The sequence below is a fragment of the Rhea americana genome, unplaced genomic scaffold (assembly GCF_003343005.1).
Source record: "Rhea americana isolate MKP2758 unplaced genomic scaffold, rheAme1 scaffold_162, whole genome shotgun sequence".
Lineage (NCBI taxonomy): Eukaryota > Metazoa > Chordata > Aves > Rheiformes > Rheidae > Rhea > Rhea americana.
Window position 1 is genome coordinate 1,316,260 of NW_028185728.1, and position 19,207 is coordinate 1,335,466.

The window sequence follows — 19,207 nt, forward strand, 5'->3', positions numbered from 1 at the left end:
AGTTATTACCTGTAAAATGTTGACAACAAAATAAGAAATCCACTACACTAGAAGCATGTAGCAAAAACTGATTGCACTTTTCACTGTTCTGGTGATGTGTAAAGACCTGGAAATGTGTGTGTGCAAAGCAAAAGTTGAGGCTTGAAATGGCATAGCATGTGAATAACTTAAAGGTTGCTGCTTTGGAGTTTGGCAGGTCCAAAATGTGAGTTCTTTGATCATTAAAAAGTAATAAAACATTATTACAGAATATTTCATTCTGCTGTTAAGCTTCTATGATGTGTTCAGGAATTCTTTAATATAAATGTTGGTCATAACAGATTCTTCAAGGTTCTCCTGATTTCTGCAACAGGGAAACTTCTTTTCCTCCTTTTGAGTTTTGAGAAACAACATTCCCAAGCGGTGACCTTTTTTTTTTTTTTTTTTTTTTTTTTTTTTTTTCAGAAAGACTATAAAAAACCAGGAGAAATAGACCCTACATCTGTGATAACCCCAAAGGACCCAGGAGACATTCCAACGTTTGATGAATGGAAAAAGAAGGTTATGGAAGTAGAGAAGGAAAAGAGTAAGTTCAGAACTCATTCCATCGGCCTAAATATGAACCACTTTCCTATTAACCTTGTCTGGAATTTAGATAGTAAAATTATCTGAATTCAAAATGAAGCCCAGCAGTTCATTTCTCTGCTAAAACTACGTATTTGATAGCACTTATTATACAAAAGCACTGAGTGGCATTTCTGTGGAAGTGAAGAGATGGTAGTATGGTGTGTATAATAACAAAATTTTTTGTTTCATAGGTCAGTCTATGCACCCTTCTGCTAATGGTGGACAGCATTCCGCAAAAAAGGTTCAGAAAAATAGAAATAACTATGCCTCTGTAGAATGTGGTGCCAAAATTCTGGCAGCTAATCCAGAGGCAAAGGTAAGTGTTTCACTACTAGTGCATACTATTTTAGTCCACTTTTGCTTGAGAAACAGTGCAAAATACATTTGCTTAGAAAACACTAGCTTCTGAAGTAATTCTTTATTTTTGTATTTGGCTTTATCATGATTTTGGATTTATAAATACATGTTTATATTTAAATATATATACTTGGCAGGGGAAGTGGAATCTGTTCAGTACAGAAATAGAGCAAAGTTGTATTAAATGGATAGCCATAGTAAATAAGCTGTGATTGTCTAAAAGGGGTATATGATATACTGTCTCCTGTATATTCTCATTTAGAGTCTGAATTAGAGTAATACCAACTTCATAATTAATATCAAACTTGTTTGGGGGGCGGAACCTTTGATATGCATTGTCTGTCAAACAATTTAAAATATTCATCCTGTTCTTGTTTATTCAGAGCACTTCAGCTATTTTGATGGAAAACATGGACCTTTATATGCTAAATCCATGCAGTACTAAAATCTGGTAGGTTACAGCAGTTTGTCTGTGTGGTGGGAGTTAACCTAGTTTTCCATCCTGACAGGAGTCTATATATTCTGTTGGGCTGACTTGACCTTGGTGTCCAGAAGACACTTTATGTCCCTCGTATAATTATTTCTCTGATACTGAGATGTAAGGTTAAGGGGATAACTTTATTCACTTAAGCATTTGTATTTTCACGTTTTTATATAGTTAAGCCCTTTCATTTAACTCTTATCAAAATGCATGAAATGAGGAATAGCCTTATGTGTCCCAAGCAGTGTGTGGATGTTAGAGCACTTCCTGAATTCAGTAGAATAAATCCTCTTCACCTTTCCTAGGTCACATCAAAATTGAAGGTTGTCTGTGGTGTCTTCAAATCTGACTTATGGCAATGTGTTATAGTACTTTAGTGTTTGAAGCATAATGAATATCCAGGTGACGATTCTGGATCTCAGGCTGACCACATTAGTGTGCTGCTAGCCTAGAGGTAGACTGCAATAGCTGCTTTTTATCGCTCCTCTGCACTATCACTTCCAATTAATCCGACTACTGTGGTGTAAAATTGTATCATAACTGTCTTTTATCTGATATAAAACCTTGAAATAGAGGAAACTTACCTTGGAATTCATGTGGCCAGTATAAATCTGATTTAGGGATTCCTAGTTACAAGCTAATGGTACTAACTGAAGTTCTGTTTTCTCTGATTCTTGGTTTTGAAATAGCTGGTGCTTTATTCTGTCAAAAAAACAAAGGCAAACTTCTATTTCAGAAGAATTTTTAAGTAATGGCAACCTGTGCATGCCAGCTTCTCATCTAACTAAGCATCTGAATAATTACATCTTGGGTAGTTTGATTAGCTGAGTCACATTATAGAGTTTAAACTTTCTGATTATTTTATATAATGTATATTCTGGGCTGCGTGGGCCTTCTTGGAGGAACTCTGTTAGATCTTCAGAGTCTTAGTTTGTTGCTGAGCAGATATATAGAGGAACATAGCAACTGTATGTAGGGCTGGAAAGGCAACAAGATGTCCTCCTTGCAAATAAACGCTAGAGCAAGTCTGTCATTTGTTTCTTTTCCTGTGACTTGTCAACTTTGCTCTAACACAAAAGCCAAACCTGACTCCTTAGCAGCCATATCTGGATTTGTGTTTGCTGTTAAGTAAGTCCAGCAGTCAATTCTGAAATGAGATGTGGACAGCAAGCATAGTGCCCACCTCGTTCCACTGTTCAGCTGTTGCATTTAGTTTGCAGCCTATCCCATTTGTGTTTACTTCATTGAATTGTTCAGAATTTATGGCCTGCTGTTCAGCAGAAACTGACAGCRTGTCCTTGGCTGAATTGATGAATGATTGAATTGAAGTAACCTGGCGGCTGCCCAAAAGGCTGTAATAGAGCTTCTAGGCTAGCTACTTAATCCAGAATTAGGCAGAGTTTTCTTTCTGTTTTTAGGAGTGTACTGTTTGTCCTAGTGACTTCAGTGTCAGTATCTTGAGTTGTTATGGAGGCAGAAGCTAATCCCTGCCCCCTATAGCTACCCTGTAGTGGTAGCTGTAGTGAGCAGTGTTGTGTGTTGCAAGGGAAAAAGGTGTTGTGGCATTTAGGAACAGGTTAGATAAGCTTGTCTCGGGAATGATGTAGTAATTTTGCTGTGAGATACAGGGCTCATCAGACTACTTTGGCGGATCATAGCCTGCATGAAGAAAAATCTAATATTGTTCATTAATGTATAGCAAGAATTCCACCTGTCTTTAAATGCATTGTGTAGTCAGTCTGCTCCCTGTTAGCAGGGGGTATATCTGTCAGCAGGCATTGTCAGCATCACATTGTGTCATCATGCTAACTGTATTTTAGCTGTACCACTGGAATGGTATTTTGTTATAATCTTGCAGAAGGAGAAGCACTAAGTGTTCAAGTAAAGATTTTCGTTTCATGCTYGAAGGCATGTGATTGGAATTTACCAAATGCTGACTGGTCTTTCAGATGTAGTTTAAATGATGTGCTTACTACTTAGTTTTCAGTTCTGTGACATGTCACCCTTGAGGGTTGGTTGGATGAAGCTCTTCTAGCTGTAGGTGCTCTCCAGAGTTAAGCTAGATACACTGATAATATTGCTAATGATTTTGAAGGGGAAAAACAAGTGATGCCTCCTTATTGTGTAGGATTTTTGTAGTATGCTTTTATACCCAGTAAAGTATGAAGTAAAACAAAGTAAAGCACTGAGGAATGTAACTGTATAGGGTGAAGTGCTTTTTAAAAATGCTTTCTCTTCGGCTTCAAGGTTTGTTATTGAGCTCTGTGAACCAATCCAAGTAAAGCAGCTTGACATCGCAAATCATGAATTGTTCTCCTCCACTCCTAAAGACTTTCTGGTGTCCATCAGCGACAGGTATGTTGTCATAACTTACATTTGTTGTTATCCTGACCTTTTGAATGAAAAATAAATGGGGACGAATATTAAATGGATGACTTCACAAAACGTGAGCTGTGTGTGCTTGTAGTTTTGCAAAATGTAATGCATTGTTAAATACATGGATTTTCTTTGTGCGTTATCAACTGCGTTATCAACTGCTAGCAATTTCTTTCCCCGAAAAGGCAATGCTGAAGTTCTAGAATACATGGTTTGAGCTCTTCATTCTTAGTGTATTTTTGTCACCTTAAAAACAAAAAGGAAAAATGTCTTAAAGTAGCAGGAAAAGCTGTAGAAATGAAATGCTAGCTAGCTAGTGGATGCCGGATTATAAAATGGACGTTCATTAATAGAATGCCACTGGGGTTGTGGGCTGTCTCCTGCTCATTTGCTGTTCAGACCATTTTCATGTGGCATAGTCTGTTTTTAATGTTAGACTTCGTCAAAACAAGCATGCCAGGAAAATACTTCTGGTCAGGTGAGTCACTGGTTGAAGGCTTTGTTCTAGGCATTGTCTATGCCCAACACATTCTGGAATGAGAAGATARTTCTTGCGTGTGAAAGAGGAGACATACACACTGCATCAAAAAACTCACTCTTTCTACAGTACTCAAAGCTTGTCAATTCGGATTTCCACAGTTGGTCCACTGACTAATTCTAGCTCTCTCACTCTTTTGTCCTTGCTTAAAGTATTGACAGTTTCATTATTCTGAAGTGTTTTCCTGAGGAGTCCTTTCAGTTCCAAGAACTTTACAGCGGGTGAGCTGGCTGAATTTYAGTAACCAAATAAAATGTAGGGTTTCATCGTTTAAAATCTTCAAACTGAATTACGTGTATGAAGGAGTGCTGCTGAAGCTTTCTGTGTTGAGACTAGCTTTATCAGACACTGCTCTTTACCGTTTAAAAAAGACATTACAACTACCATGCCTTAAAAAAAAAAGGGGGGGGGGTGTGAAGTAATTCTTCAGAGAAGTGTTTTGGGAAGCTTCAGCAGATGTCTGTAAGCAGTGGAGTCAGTCTTGAACTTTGTTAGCTGACTATTCTGTGTTTTTTCAGGTATCCAACAAACAAATGGATTAAACTAGGTACTTTCCATGCCAGAGATGAGAGAAATGTCCAAAGCTTTCCTCTAGATGAACAGATGTATGCAAAATATGTTAAGGTAATCTGCTACAATAGCATCCACACTTCTTGGGAAAGGAGGTGTATGCTGGGCTGTGCCCTCCACAACAGAGCATTCAGAATTGTGTGTCAGAGCGTGCTTTCCATTAGTTGCACTGTTTTTTTTTTAATGGCTTTAATGTGATAGTGTACTAAACTGCTGTCCCACAGTCACAAATTTATTAATTTCCTGTAATGGTAACTGACAGGATGTTGGAAAGCACGTGTTTACCCTGTGTCCAAGCACCTAGTAACTTATCTGAGTTGAGAAGAATCTAGACAATGACAATGTCAAATACAATAAACTGTATTTGAATTAATTATACATTCAGGGACAGTTGGTTAGAACTGTTAACCTGTTGTATCTCTTGGCTGTATTTACCTATATACATACATGTGCGTGAATGAATTTTTATACAAGTAGAAATAAAATCTGGTGACTATTTTGATGCATAATTTTCTTGAATGTGCCTGTTCAGATTTATTTAAATGTTCAAATCACTAGTACTCCATTTGAACTCATACTCCCTGGAGCACAGATTACAGTATGCATGTTTCTTGGTACTTCTGTGCTGCCTTCTGCTGTATAGTTTTTGAGTATATCTGAAAGGGGTAAGCATTTGAATTCTGTTTTTCGTCAATAGACTCAAAGTGCAGTTCTTCAAACATAACTGCTATTCATAAAAATTATTTAGGCTTACTGCTATTGGAGCTAAACATCTCAAATTATAACTTCAGAGGTTTTTTTCTTCCTATTTTTTCAAGGCAGGTCTTGAGAAACATGAATTTCAATGTGTGTGTTAATTTGGGGGTGGGGGAAGGAAAGCACTTGACTGTGCACAAAGTTGGAGGTAAAATTACCTTCCATATGCTGCTCTACTTCCTAAAGCAACATCTTTCTTGTATGGACAGAGCCATAACATCTCTTTTGATGTATTCAGTTATTTGTTAAAACAAGCATCAGTGCAGTGTAAAACTCAATCTCAAATTTGAGATTGAGGTCCAGTAAAGTATGATATAGTCTCTTTCTGCATTTCTGGGGCAGTTAGGGAACTGAAATAAAAAGCAACGGTGCTCCAGTATGGTAGCCACTGAAGTTAAGTTTGCGTGACTGGAAAGGTTACTGTCTTGTGCTTGTAATCTCTTCCTCTTCGAAATAGCTTGCAGCAAACTAGTGTTACTCAGAGTCAAAGAGAATAAAAATTCATAAATAATGTGGTATTTGGACTGGGTTAAAAACTTTTGTGAAAATATTGGAATATACTAGAGCTTTAAATTCAAATAAAATAGAGGCTTTTAAAGCCTTCTTCCATGATACGTTATCTTGCAGCTGTGGTGCTTGTAAACTTTTTTTTTTAACTACCAAATTAAGGTTTGCACTTTCTTCAAGAGATGGCTCTGAATAATTATCTGTTTAATTTCTATACCCAGAAATCCTGCATGAGTCTGCAAGTCAAAGATAAATATTTTATGTATTTACTTTCAGTTCTGCTTTCTGGCTGAATTAATGCTTCAAGATAGCTTGACTGTCACTGAAGTTTCAGCAGTATGCTAGATACTTCAACACTTAATTCCTTCAAGGATGTAATATTCTGCCTTTAATACAGCATGGCAAAATTTTGGAAGGGTTGTTATTGTAGTGCTTTGGCTTTAGATTAAATAAATGTGTAGACAAGTTCTCACTAAAATATACTGATGAATGGAGTTTCCAAATGTGTTGTAAGCTGCTCTGTACAACTTCTTCCAGAAATGTTTCTGTAACCTGGAGCATGTTTAATTGAACTTGAAGCAGTAGTGGTATGCAGAAAGCATGTTGTTAAGTTTTGAGTTTTTTCCCTCTTGAGTCAGTTTAGCCTTCCCTCTTTTGGAGGGTGGGAAGGGAGCTACACTTTATGAATTTAACATGCTTCAGTACTGTCTGGCATCAGGCTGCCTAGAAAGATTGAATAACTTGACAGAGTTCATTAATAAAACATTTGCGTTGCATGTGACCTATCTGCAAGGTATGAGGACTAAATGAAATCTTCGTAACTCAGGCAGATAAAGTAGTATTGCAACTTTATTCTTCATAACTTGTCATCTTAGGCATTTATAGTACTGAGTTAAAAACAACAAAACTCTGTAGTTGCCTGTGGCATGTGTTCAGCCTTTGTACTGACATCTATTTTTTTTCTTTTCCTTTCTCTCGCTTCAGATGTTCATCAAGTACATAAAGGTTAGAAACCTCTTCTTTTGGAATGCTGAATGCTTAGGGCTTGGGGTGTTCTCTGCTGCGGCTCAGCACGTTAATGCATGGCAAGAATAAAGCTTTCAGATCTTTTCTGTTTGGGCATTCTACAGATCCCTTAAACATAACTTGCAAATCCAAGATTGGATGCACTTGTTAAATGAACTCTTAACTCTGTGGGTCTTTGATCTTTTAAGTACCTTTTATTCTTTAGGTGGAGTTGATATCACATTTTGGATCGGAACATTTTTGTCCTTTAAGTCTTATAAGGTAATAATTTAAGTGTTTTGCTTTGTATTATAACCTGCTTGCAGTAAGGATTAGCGTATTCTAATAATAACTGGAAAAAAATTCTAATTTTTGATATCTGAGTTAGTTGGAAATACTATGAACTGAAGTAGTTGCTTAAATTACATATTGCACAACATGCTTCAAGTGTTTAAAAAAGCTTTGAGTCTTGATTTTTTTTTTTGCAATATTTGAGTAGTTTGTATCTGTTGCAGGGAGGGGGGAGGAGTGGGAGTGGAGTTGCAGGAACATGGGCAGCCTCACAGGAGAACACTAATGTCTGTCTTAGCTGACCAAGTAGAAAGAGAACGTATGCACTAAAAGGAGCAGGTGTTGTGAGTGCTCTTGGCAAACTACTATGTTGCATTACACCTCAGGTATATATCATCAGTGATTTTTGGAGTGTCTAAATCGGAACAACACTGACAGAATGATTGGCCTCTCTACTGTTCCTAAAATCAAATTTCAATTCTGCTATCAGTGCTCTGGCAGGATTTGAATATGGGTACTCTAGCATTGTAAGTCAAACCATGTTTTCAATTGGCAAGACTGCTTTGTTTAAATGATTCAATTCTAACAGAGTAGGTGAAAGAGAAAATAGTATGAGCAGTCAGGTAGTCAGGAGGATTTTCTTAAACTTTTTGTCTAAAGTGAAGCTGAGGGAGAAACTGTAAGAGCTCACACGGAGCTTGAGAAATGGAGATCCAGACATGAGTTCAAGTTAAAAAGGAAGAAAAGTCTGTTTAGAAGTATTAGAATTAAAAACAGTGTCTTGCTTTGGAGCAGCGCTTGACAATGTGCAACAGACTTTCTGGATAGAAGTTTGAGAAATTCAGCATATGTACATAAAATATGAGCTGCTTGGTCTAAGTTAACAGAAGGCAGATATTGTCCATTAATTATCTGTTGCTCATCTGTTAGTTTATCAGCCATTTAACTACTTGATATATCTAGTGTTCAGTTTTTAATTTAAAAAACCTTATTCGTAGGGTATTTGGTACAAGCATGGTAGAAGAGTATGAAGAAATAGCTGATTCTCAGTATCAATCAGAACGACAAGAACTCTTTGATGAAGATTATGGTAAGCAAGTTTCTGTTTTTTAACCTTTCAGACATGCTTTATGCAAGTCTGGCTGTTTCTTTCCTGCATGTGCTAAGTTATTTGGCTGCTRAGTTTACTTTTAGCCTTGTTGACAGTTCTTCAGTGCTTATCCATATGTTCTTTTAAGTTTTAAACTAATGTTATTTATGTTATAACTGTTTGGAGGGTTATTTTAAAAAACTTGCATTAAGTCTCAGTTTCAGTTGATGGGCTAGACAAAAACATCTTCATGTGCTTATGGTGACAAAGGATAGCTAAAATAATCCAAGTAGTGCATGCCTTTTATAGTGGAGGAGGGGAAGATCCTGTATTAACCCTTGTGAACTGTGTATTGCATCTGTGTCTTGAATTTGGGGGAAACTGAAACTTGAACCCGAATCTCTTCTGATTTCTCATTGTCTAGTTTTAATGTCAAACTGACATAAACTGTCATAGCTAAATAACATGTTAAATTTTGAGGTTTATTTTCATTGTTCATGATGCATCTAATTTTGATGGTCATAAGTGTTTTTCTTTAAATAGATTATCTGTTGGATTACAATACAGGGGAAGAAAAATCTTCAAAAAATCTCCTTGGTTCTGCTACAAGTGAGTATGATGACGTATTAGGAATCCTGATGCTGGACTAAAATAAAATGAGCCACTTGAAAGTGAAATGACATCTTGTCATGCAGCAGTTAAATTTCAGGTTTTCTGCTGAAATAGTTCATTGTGATTTCTATTTAATTGCATAGGAATAAATACTGACAATTTGAAGTTAGGGTATCATTCTTAAAATAACTCTTCTAAAAGTAGAACTTCCTAGGTCTCACTTTATTTTTGGAAACTTTGATTTTTGTACTTAATACTATAGAATCCCAAGCACTTAAGATAATTTGTTTTTTACATAGGGCTGTAAGTAACCAGTAGTACAGTAGAATCCTAATTATTCAGAACTTGAAAATCCATGCATTTCTTCTTAGTTAAGCTACCTTTTTTCTAGGAGGCAATATAAAGGTTTACTTCCTACATCTTAAAGGAAAGGGATGGAAAAGCACTTTGCTTCTGAGATGGCTTTTTGCAAATATTATAGCTTCTCTTTTTATCTTGAGCTGTATTTTTAAGAGAGCTAATGGTTCTTCAGTCTGTCTGTTGTCACTTTTYCCATTGGAAAACTGCCAGGTGTGGATTTTGTTTGGCTAAGGATGCTTGAGGAGAATATTTAGTTTTAATGGTATTCTTAACTTCTGAATTATTTAGAATATCGTCTACCACACAACTTATCCTAAAAAATTCTTCCCTGTTATCATTCTTCCTTCTTTCCCAGTTAGTGAAACTCACTGTACATTTACACTGAGAAATTATGATTGTTGTTTGGACTGAAGATTACAAGTTAAGTGCTCAAGCTTTCCTTTCATTCACTAAATGTATCAAAGCTGCAGGGTTTTTTTGCTGTCTGTTCCTAGTGCATGGTTGCCACTTAAGAGCAAAAAGGTTATGGCTGGAGATATTGCACAGCTTAATACAGCTTTTGAAGGGGCAGTAGGCAGTGGCAAAAGATGATTTATTTCTAAATGTTAGCCTTTCACAGATGAGAGAAAGCACATACCAGCTTTTATCTGTGGCTTTCAAAGTTTCTGTCTTAAGTGTATTCACATGTTCTATCTGCAGATGCAGTGTGGCAAGTTTTGTTTGCTGTCTGAAAAATGTAGTGGCTTTTCCTTGCATAAGGTTTGCTACAGGCTACTGAAAATGGGATGAAAAGACTTGACACCTATTATCGCTGCTTTAGAAGCACAGCTGAGCACTGAAGCATTGCGGTAGTCATTTAGTTCTGCCTAGTGGATCTTGCTATTGGACTTTTGTTAGAGGATCTTTCTTATCAACCAATGATTGCTGTGGTATCTTTGAATACTGAGTTTGTTTTTTTAATATATACTTGGACAAATGAGATTTCCATTTAAGCCTTCTGCCTTAGATAGTAACTGATACGCAGAGAGGGAGGCAGACCTCTGAAAGGGATAGTGTAGTTCTCAGACATTTTTATTCCCTTAGAAGTATTTCAGTCTACAGGTCAGTATGCTGTTACAGACCTGTGTTTCCCTCTGCCAAATTTTATAGACTGGCGAGGTTCTTTACCAACTCCTGATCTCCCCCTGCTTTTTCCTGTTTGTTCATCAATGATAGCAAATCAATTAATACTTCAAGTTTAACATCTTCTGGTTATTATTACTTCTCAAAGGGATGGTAAGTCAAAGAAAAGCCTGCAAAAATAACACAATTTAGGAATGTACATTTTGAAGCATTTTGGAATTTTCTTAACTGAGCTTTGTAGTGTCCGAGAATTTTGTCAGTACTACTGAAATGTCTCTAATGAACTTACCCCCTTGGTGTGGTAAGTGTGTGTGTTGACAGATGYCAGAAGAATGGGCAAAGTTAGGTCACTTGTGCATGTTTACAGTAAGGTGCTCTTTCCCTGTTCCTCATCTTATTTCTAAATAAGCCCGATGTTGATGTTTGATTGTTCTCAGTATCATCCAGGCCAGAGTTAGCTGTATCTATTTTGTGTGTGTGTGTGTATGTGTATATATGTGTGCTTATTTATATGCACATATATATAGCAGGTTGTCTCTGCCATTACTTCTGAAATGTTTAAAAGAAAATAATTGTTATACCTTATGGGTCCTTAAGTCTTGTCCAAATATGTGGATATTTGTTAGGATTTTCTTGCATTTGCTTGATTGATATAGGTCGTGTTCATGAATCAGATTGTAAAGGCTAGATTTTCTAAGTGTTTTAAGAGTTGAATTGTAATGTTGCAAGAGGAAGTAGTAGAAAGGTAAGTTCAAGGTAGAAAGTAAGGTTTAGGATTATGGAAGTATGAAACAATGGCCAAGAGCCAGTTCATCTTAATTTTATTGAGTTTTTATGCTCCTGTTTCTCTCCTATTGTGCACATTCTGTGTTCAGGGGCAGAATTATGTCCTGTTTAGCACGGTCCTCACTCATTTCTTGGGTGCTATTACAACAAATGATATAATGTGTCTTTGTCAGAGTTTTTCAGGTTCAAGCTGGAAGTTGATCCTGGGACCCTCACTTGGTTGTTCACTTTGCTAGGCAGTTCAGTACCTAAATACTCTAATATTTCTTTCTTATTCCTGAATTTCTAATGATCAGTGGTCTAATGATCAGTGAGTACTTCCCACCACTACTTGTCTTGATGTTAGAAAGCTTAGCTGGGTGATCCAGAATTGTCCAAGTGTTGATGCACTGTGGAAATTGTTGTAAACTTTTTCTGTAAGGGAGTTTTGTATGGGAAGAGCAGATCTTTCTTGTATAGTAATTGCCAAAGCTAATGTAGGCAAACTGCAGGTACAGTACTGTTTAAGGCAGTGTTTGAGATGGGTATGGAAGTGTGCATGTGCAGCTATTTGGAGTTGCTAGGGAAACTTTGGTTAGCTGCTACAACCAGCTTTAGTACTTTAGTACAGTAGCTTTAGTACTGCTGCAAAGAGGAATGTTATATTGAGTTTTTTCTTTCAACATTTGTTTGAAACAGGCAGGACACACAAACATGATTTAAGCTATCTGGAAGGCAACAAAAGAAGACTTCAGCAGACTGACTGGTATAGATTAGATAGGGGTTTTCAAATACATGTTTCTGTGCTATTCTTAAACAGAAAGTCTGTAATCCTTTAAAAGAGACCGGTGCTTTCAGTATGATAGAATGATTGGATTTTTTTTAATGTTGTTGTTTTYATTCATTTAAAGGAAGTGTTTCATAACAGCATATTGCCTGGTGGTGCTAATTCCTGAGACCTCTGAATATGTCTTTTTGATTAGTTGTTTTCTATTTCAGATGCCATTCTAAGTATGGTGAATATTGCTGCTAACATTCTTGGAGCCAAAACTGAAGAGACTTCTGAAGCTCAAGGTATTTTTTTCTTACTCCTTTTGGTTACTTTGTTTGCATGCTTTAGTTTTCTGTGAAGACTTGGATGACAAATTTAAATGTTTCTCCTTCACTCTTCTGTAGCATAAATGTTTGTGGTGATTAGTGACATAGAAATCTTACCTTATTGCCTGCAAAACATGAAGTGAAGAAGTTGAATTTGTTGAGAAGGCAATGGGTACAAAAATATATTTGCTCAGCTATATTCTGATGTCTTTACCCTGTGTCCAAAACATTTTATACCTCAACCATCCCTAACACTTTTATTCCAACTAGAATTTTAATGAGACCTGCAGTAGTTACTTTGGTAGTACAGTTAATCATCTTAAGAAGCTTTTTTTTAAAAAAAAAAAAAAAAACACATGAGGGCAAGGGGCGAGGGGGAACGACACAAATGTGAAAAACTTGTAATTTAGATGCTTGGTCAGTGCTTCCTGAATTCTTGTCCAAATTCTTCCATTTTATATTCTACAGCAGGGAACAAAAGTATGTCTGAAAATGTCACTGTCAACCCTGCAACTTCAACGTCTGCACCAAGACTACCTGAGCCAACTCCTGTTCCTTCACCAGAGTGAGTGATTGGTGTGCTTTTAAATGTAATCCCAGCAGAGACTGACTATACTAGTCTGATATTTTTGGTAGTAGAATGATTTCATAGCTCTTTTCATTATTGCATGTTATACCACTTAAATAGCAAACTGCAACACTAACGTTGTCAATTGCTTGTACTTTATTTAAAAGCTGTAGTAGAAGGGCTTTACTTGTTTGCTATTTCAGATTTTTCAGGTGGAGAGTGAGTTACTGTTCTTCCAGGTTTTGCAGGTTGTCTCTTTCAGGGATGACTAACCAGGAATAAAATTTCATGTAAATTACACTGACAAAAATTCTAGTTTAGGTTGTATTTTTTGTTAGAGATTACTTGATAAAAATATATGTGCTAAGATACAGAGTTAGACTGAAGAAGAAGCTGAATCTGGACAGTCTTTTGCTTTCAGTTGATTACAATTTTTAAGAGTTGATTTGGCTGTTTAGAGCCAAGTCTGTAGTTACTAGGTGTCAAGATTTGACTTATGCTGTATCTAGTGTTTTTATGGTTTTAGTTCTCTGTTGAAAGATTGAGGAAAGTTGGTTGAAAATTTGTAGTTCCTGTTTGGATTTGAAGATTAAAGTAGAAGAGTAAGATGCTTGCCTCATGTAAGAGCTTAGTGATATTTGAACTGACAGTTTTTTCTGGGGCGAGTGTGGAGGAAGGAAGAATATCTGATTCAGAAGGCTTGCTGTTTCAGAAGCCATGGCTGGAGTAACTGGATGGCAAATCAGGATTGAAATATACTGGCAAAAATAATGTAGAATTTGATATGTGCGAACTGGCATTTGGTCACTGGTATAAGCTTTGATTGCAAAAGTAGGATATTTTAGACTTCCAGAGCAGGCATGCAAAACTGTCGAAGTAACATCCTGTCTTTAATTCTTTCTCTCTAGACTTGTTACTACAGATATTTCACAAATAGATAAAGAGCAATTAACTGTCGATTTGACGAAAGAAAGTCCTATTGTTCAGCTAGTGCAGGAGTATGAAGAAGATGCAAGCCAGTCAACAGTGACCTTGCTGCCCAGTGATGATCAAGATGAAGAAGCATCAGCATGGTTTGAACTTGAGACGCAAATATATTGCTATGACATGGCAACAATATGTTGCATTTCTACCTTTTCAGAGTATCTGTATAAATGGTGTTCAGTTATGATAGCCCTCCATCGGCAACATGGTAAAACTGAAGGTAAGCAAGAGCAAGATGACTCTGCTGTTCATCGGCCACAGGCTGTTCTGACAGAGTCTGTACGTGCTTCAGTAGATGAGTCTCTGTCTAAGGAATTGGACAGCAAAGTTACAGAGAGACCATCTGGATCTACTGTTGCAAGTGACTTTAGTAGTGTGGCTTATGAGGAGATGAATAATGAGACCACAGAGGCTATTGAACTGGAACCAAGCCATCCTCAAACTGTGTCTCAGTCACTCCTCTTAGAAGTTACTTCTGAAGTTAAGCCATTGCCAATAACAGAAGTGTCAGTGGAACCTGCAAAAGAAGCAGGAAGCCAGGTAGCACCAACTGTGACTCCTCAGGTGGATGTAACTGAGATTAGTGCAGAAACAGAAAAAGCTGTGAGCTCTATCATTGCAGAAAAACCTTTGGCTTCTGAGACTAGTGTTGTCAGTGAAGTAAAAGACGTGAGCACAAGAGAGACTGTTGCTATTCCAACGCTTTCAAAGCCTACAGAGACTGTTCTGCAGCCGGAATATACAGTGGGCATGTTAGCCAGTGATGCTGGGGAAGGAAAAGAAAGCACTCCAGAAGTGCAGAAACCTGTCTTGTCTACTGTTGAGTCCTCTGTATCTGCTGATATAAAAGATGATGATCAGGCAACTGAAGATGCTTTCATGGCAATTCCAGTTTCTGGGGGACAACAGAGAACAGCTACAGATTTCTATGCTGAACTGCAGAATTCAACAGATCTAAGTTATGCTAATGGAAATCTTGTGCATGGGTCTAATCAAAAGGAGTCTGTCTTTATGCGACTTAACAATCGCATTAAAGCCCTGGAAGTAAATATGTCTCTCAGCAGYCGTTACTTAGAAGAACTTAGTCAGAGGTAAGTCTGAGGAAGACTAGGAAAGTCTACCATATGTAACTGATGCAGCCAACTATTCAAAGAAATGCATGCATGTGAAAGGTGATGCATTCAAAGCTGGATGTAACTTCAGTCACAGCTTGGAGCTTTATGGAAAACAAAAGTATGTATTCCTGAGAACCTGCCAGAGGCCAAGATGCCTGCAGGTGACAAATTTCCTTYCTGTGTTCCCAGCTACTATCAAATTTATTTTGGCATTAAGAAACATTGTGGGTGGGTTTGGTGTGTGCAATGGGACTTTTGTGTGTTGGGGGTGGTGCTGGTGGTGGAGGGGGAGTGTTGTCAGGATGCAAGCATTAAACCTACCCATAGACCTTTCAACAGAAGGTCACATCCTATTGCTGCTAAGTTGAATGGACAGTTCTGTAGAGAAGACATTATGTATCTATGCCAAACTCATTGCTTTTCCCTTAAAACTATTGTCATCTGTAATTCTGCTCTTGGGAGCATGGAGAGAGAACCAGAACTTTGTGCTGGATGTATATCTATTAATGTTTGCCTAATATGCTCACTAACTACCGGAGAACTGAGAAATAAACCAGTTTCAGGACTGGTTCCAAGGAAAGGCTCTGAGTTATATTAACTTGGGCTTGCTTTCTTGACACTCAAATGGTTTGCAGTGAATTCTCTCCATAGTGAATTCCAGCATATTAGAGCTCAGCTCTTAAGTATTGAAACAGAGTTCTTTGGGGTGGAGGGGGAAATACAAACTGGACATAGACTGTCCTTGTTTTATGTATGAAACTTAAAGGAATTCCACTTGAAGTTTAAATAGCTTCTTCGGGCAAAGAGAAACTTTCTCCTTACATAGTGGTATTTTGGGGTGACAAGTCTAGTGCTGCGGAGTTTTATGATGAATCTAGCATTTCTGACCTTTATACACTTGTTTTAGGTATCGAAAGCAAATGGAAGAAATGCAGAAGGCTTTCAATAAAACTATAATAAAACTTCAGAACACCTCAAGAATAGCAGAAGAGCAGGTATGGCTTGTTTGGCTAAAAGTTTTGCTCATCAGGAAGGATTACTTTAAGATGGATTGCTTTTCAGAAAGGTTAGAAGAATGTGCAAAAACTCRTTTTCAGTTAGTTTTTATTAGCCATGCATCTGCCTTTTTAAAGCAACTCCATTTCATGTTTCCCAACTTGTTTCTCCATAACAAAATTTTGCGGACGTGTTCCCAGTCAGTTTCAGACTTTTCTCTGATTTAAAATACAACTAGATGAGTGCTTGACTGGTATAATTGAAGAGACCACATGTCTAGCAAGGGAGAGCAGTACAGTACTGGCTTATGCCAGACTTGCTGTTGGAAGTGTAGTTTGTATTGGTTTCTTTTAAAAATGACTTAAGGATGTGGGAGCTGTAGGGCAGTGGTGTCGTTTCCCCTGGCACTGCTTTCTTAGCAGGACCTTGCTTCTCAGAGCACCTGCCAGATAGCTGCAGTATTGAATAATCACTAAACCATTTTGCATGTGGCACACTGGAAGTTTCTGAAGTACAGTCCAAGGTATGTAGTTTATTTCCCCAAAGAAAAGAAAATGGGAACTTCCCCAGGATCACATGCATTCAATTGTCTGCTTGTTTTGAACGTCACTAAACAGTGGTCAATCTGAGGTGATCCTCTTAGTTAACATCCTAGATAGTCCCTTTACCCTTATCAATTTTTCATAGGATGTTACGGATCTGGGGCCAGGTCCTAGAATATTCATTGTCCATTGCATGAGTTGTGGTTTCCTATCTGCTAGTGCTGATATAACTACTGGCTCTTTCCAGGAGGCTGTTGCTACAGAAGGCTCATTCCTAGCTGGTTTGGGCTCCTGTCAATAAGCAGTTGGCCCCTGACCCCAGAACAGAAGCTGAGCTTCACCCTTTAGATTTTAACTCTGCCAGACCATCTGCGCAAGTGCTTTGTAACATGACTGTACTCAGAACTTCCTGATAATAGTTGCATAGAATTGGCTACTTATTCTGCCCCTAGAGAAGATAGAAGTTGCTGTAATGGAATACACTTGGTGTAATGTTACAAAAAGATTGTTCAGTGAAGTAGAACTGTTGAGGTTTTTAGTAGTATAGTTTGATCTTTATGCACAATGCTGATTAAACAGTTTCGAATGCTGTTGTATAAAAGTAGCGTTGAAGACTGCTGAATTAAGATATTGCTTGGACATCTAATTGAACTGTAAATAGGTCATGTAGCTGCATTGTATCTGACTGTCTCAGACCATGTTAATATGGTACAGGTAAAAGTAGATGATAGTGGAATCCTGACAACTAAACAGCGTAGTTACGACTGTTTCAATACAGGATCAGCGGCAAACAGACTCAATCCAGCTGTTACAAGCTCAGCTGACCAACATGACGCAGCTAGTTTCCAATCTGTCAACGACTGTGGCGGAATTAAAACGTGAGGTAATTATAACTCTTCGGTATGGCATGAGAACTCAAGCAGAGGAAACAGATGCATTAATATGTCTTAATTCAAAGAGGCCAGAAGTTTTTAAATGAAACTTAAAGTTTGGGAAGATGTCGATAGGCTGAACGTGACATTATTTCAGTACCTGAGCAAGGGAGGGAGAAAAAGCTAAGTGACCTGAGTTGTCTTGTTCTCAGCGGGATTGCTAATAACTTCTACAGCCTTGCTAGCTGAATTATTGTAGTCTTTTGTAGTGATAAAAGATGATAACTTAATCAGGATAATGTAATATTTCAGCCTTTCTTTACTGCACTTAAGCTGATAGTCTTATACTGTGAAGTTATTTTTAAACACAAGCAAGAAGAAATTAAAGAATAACCACTGACTTTAAAATGACAGTAATGGAATTTGTTATAGTATGTTTAAAATATGAGGCGGGGGAAATGGTAAATTTCTTGCTTCAGGAATTTTTCTGGCACTTGATGTGCTATATCCGGTTGTCTTTTGTAATTCTTCTGTTAGACACCTTAACAGGATTGCTGTACAGTGTCTAACATGTATATTGTCCACTCAGACTCAGTGTGTGAGAGCGTATTTAACTCTAACTGGGCAGTAATAATAGACAAGTGGTGGATTACATTCTTGCCATGATTGAGTGACAGATTGATGCTGCTAAGATGCCTTTCTCTTATCCTTCTAGTTATTTTATCTTTAAAGGAGTCTTGGCATCAATATTAGGAACACATTCTCAAATGTTTACATTCTCCCTCCTTGATTTCAGTAGTACAGAATCACTGAGGTTGGAAGGTAACACGATCATCTAGTCTAACCCCCCCTGCTCAAGCAGGGCCACCTAGAGTGCATTGCCCAGGTTTGTCTAGACTGCTTTTGAGTATCTCCAAGTAAGGAGACTCTRCAGCCTCCCAGGGCTACCTGTTCYGGTGCTCAGTCACCCTCACATTAAGGAAGTTTTTCCTCATGTTCAGATGGAACATCCTGTGTTTCAGTTTGTGCCTGTTGCCCCTCGTCCTCTTGCTGGGCACCACTGAGAAGAGWCCGGCCCATCCTCACTACACCTTYCCTTCAGATACTTATACGCATTGATAAGATTTCCGCCCACACGCCTTCGTCATCTCCAGGCTGAACAGTCCCTGCTTGCTCAGCCTTTCCTTAGGGCTCAGATGCTAAACATGACTCCTCTTTGTGCATAGTGCTAAAGACATCTCAAGCTTTTTTTTTCAACACCTTTTGGGACTCCCTCATTGATGCCTGGAAGGCTAAGCTCCTGTTGTAACGATTGTTGTGGTTTTAACTGGCATTTGACAGTAGTGATACATCAGGGCGTGTTAGGTGACTCTCTCTGAGGTGAATACGTTGCTTTCCTTGAATTCAACTCTGGTCATCAGATTCTATGAATCTATAGCATTATCTATTCTACTTACCTGTTCTATAATCTGCCCATTACAAAAAGGGAAGTAGTGTGCATTGTGGTGGTGGGGTTTTCTTTTAATTTTTGGTCTCTGTATGTGGATTATAAGACCTGTTAGTGTATCTAAAATAGATTTTTCTTAAAAAAAAAAA

At 37.8% G+C, this 19,207-nt stretch overlaps 1 protein-coding gene across 3 annotated transcripts in view; it reads left to right on the forward strand.

Annotated features, from left to right (window-relative positions):
* SUCO (SUN domain containing ossification factor) overlaps positions 1–19,207 on the forward strand; it is a 44,261-nt gene that overhangs the window by 20,356 nt on the left and 4,698 nt on the right. For 2 of the 3 annotated variants that reach the window (XM_085300261.1, XM_085300263.1), the window contains 14 exons: positions 445–565; positions 798–922; positions 1,347–1,414; positions 3,692–3,799; positions 4,877–4,982; positions 7,176–7,196; positions 7,423–7,478; positions 8,486–8,577; positions 9,121–9,186; positions 12,436–12,510; positions 13,003–13,099; positions 14,011–15,177; positions 16,109–16,196; positions 17,518–17,622. In XM_085300261.1, the coding sequence (XP_085156387.1) occupies positions 445–565; positions 798–922; positions 1,347–1,414; positions 3,692–3,799; positions 4,877–4,982; positions 7,176–7,196; positions 7,423–7,478; positions 8,486–8,577; positions 9,121–9,186; positions 12,436–12,510; positions 13,003–13,099; positions 14,011–15,177; positions 16,109–16,196; positions 17,518–17,622 (2,295 nt within the window). The remainder of the gene's footprint in view (positions 1–444; positions 566–797; positions 923–1,346; positions 1,415–3,691; positions 3,800–4,876; positions 4,983–7,175; positions 7,197–7,422; positions 7,479–8,485; positions 8,578–9,120; positions 9,187–12,435; positions 12,511–13,002; positions 13,100–14,010; positions 15,178–16,108; positions 16,197–17,517; positions 17,623–19,207) is intronic. The other variant, XM_085300262.1, reaches the window with a different exon arrangement.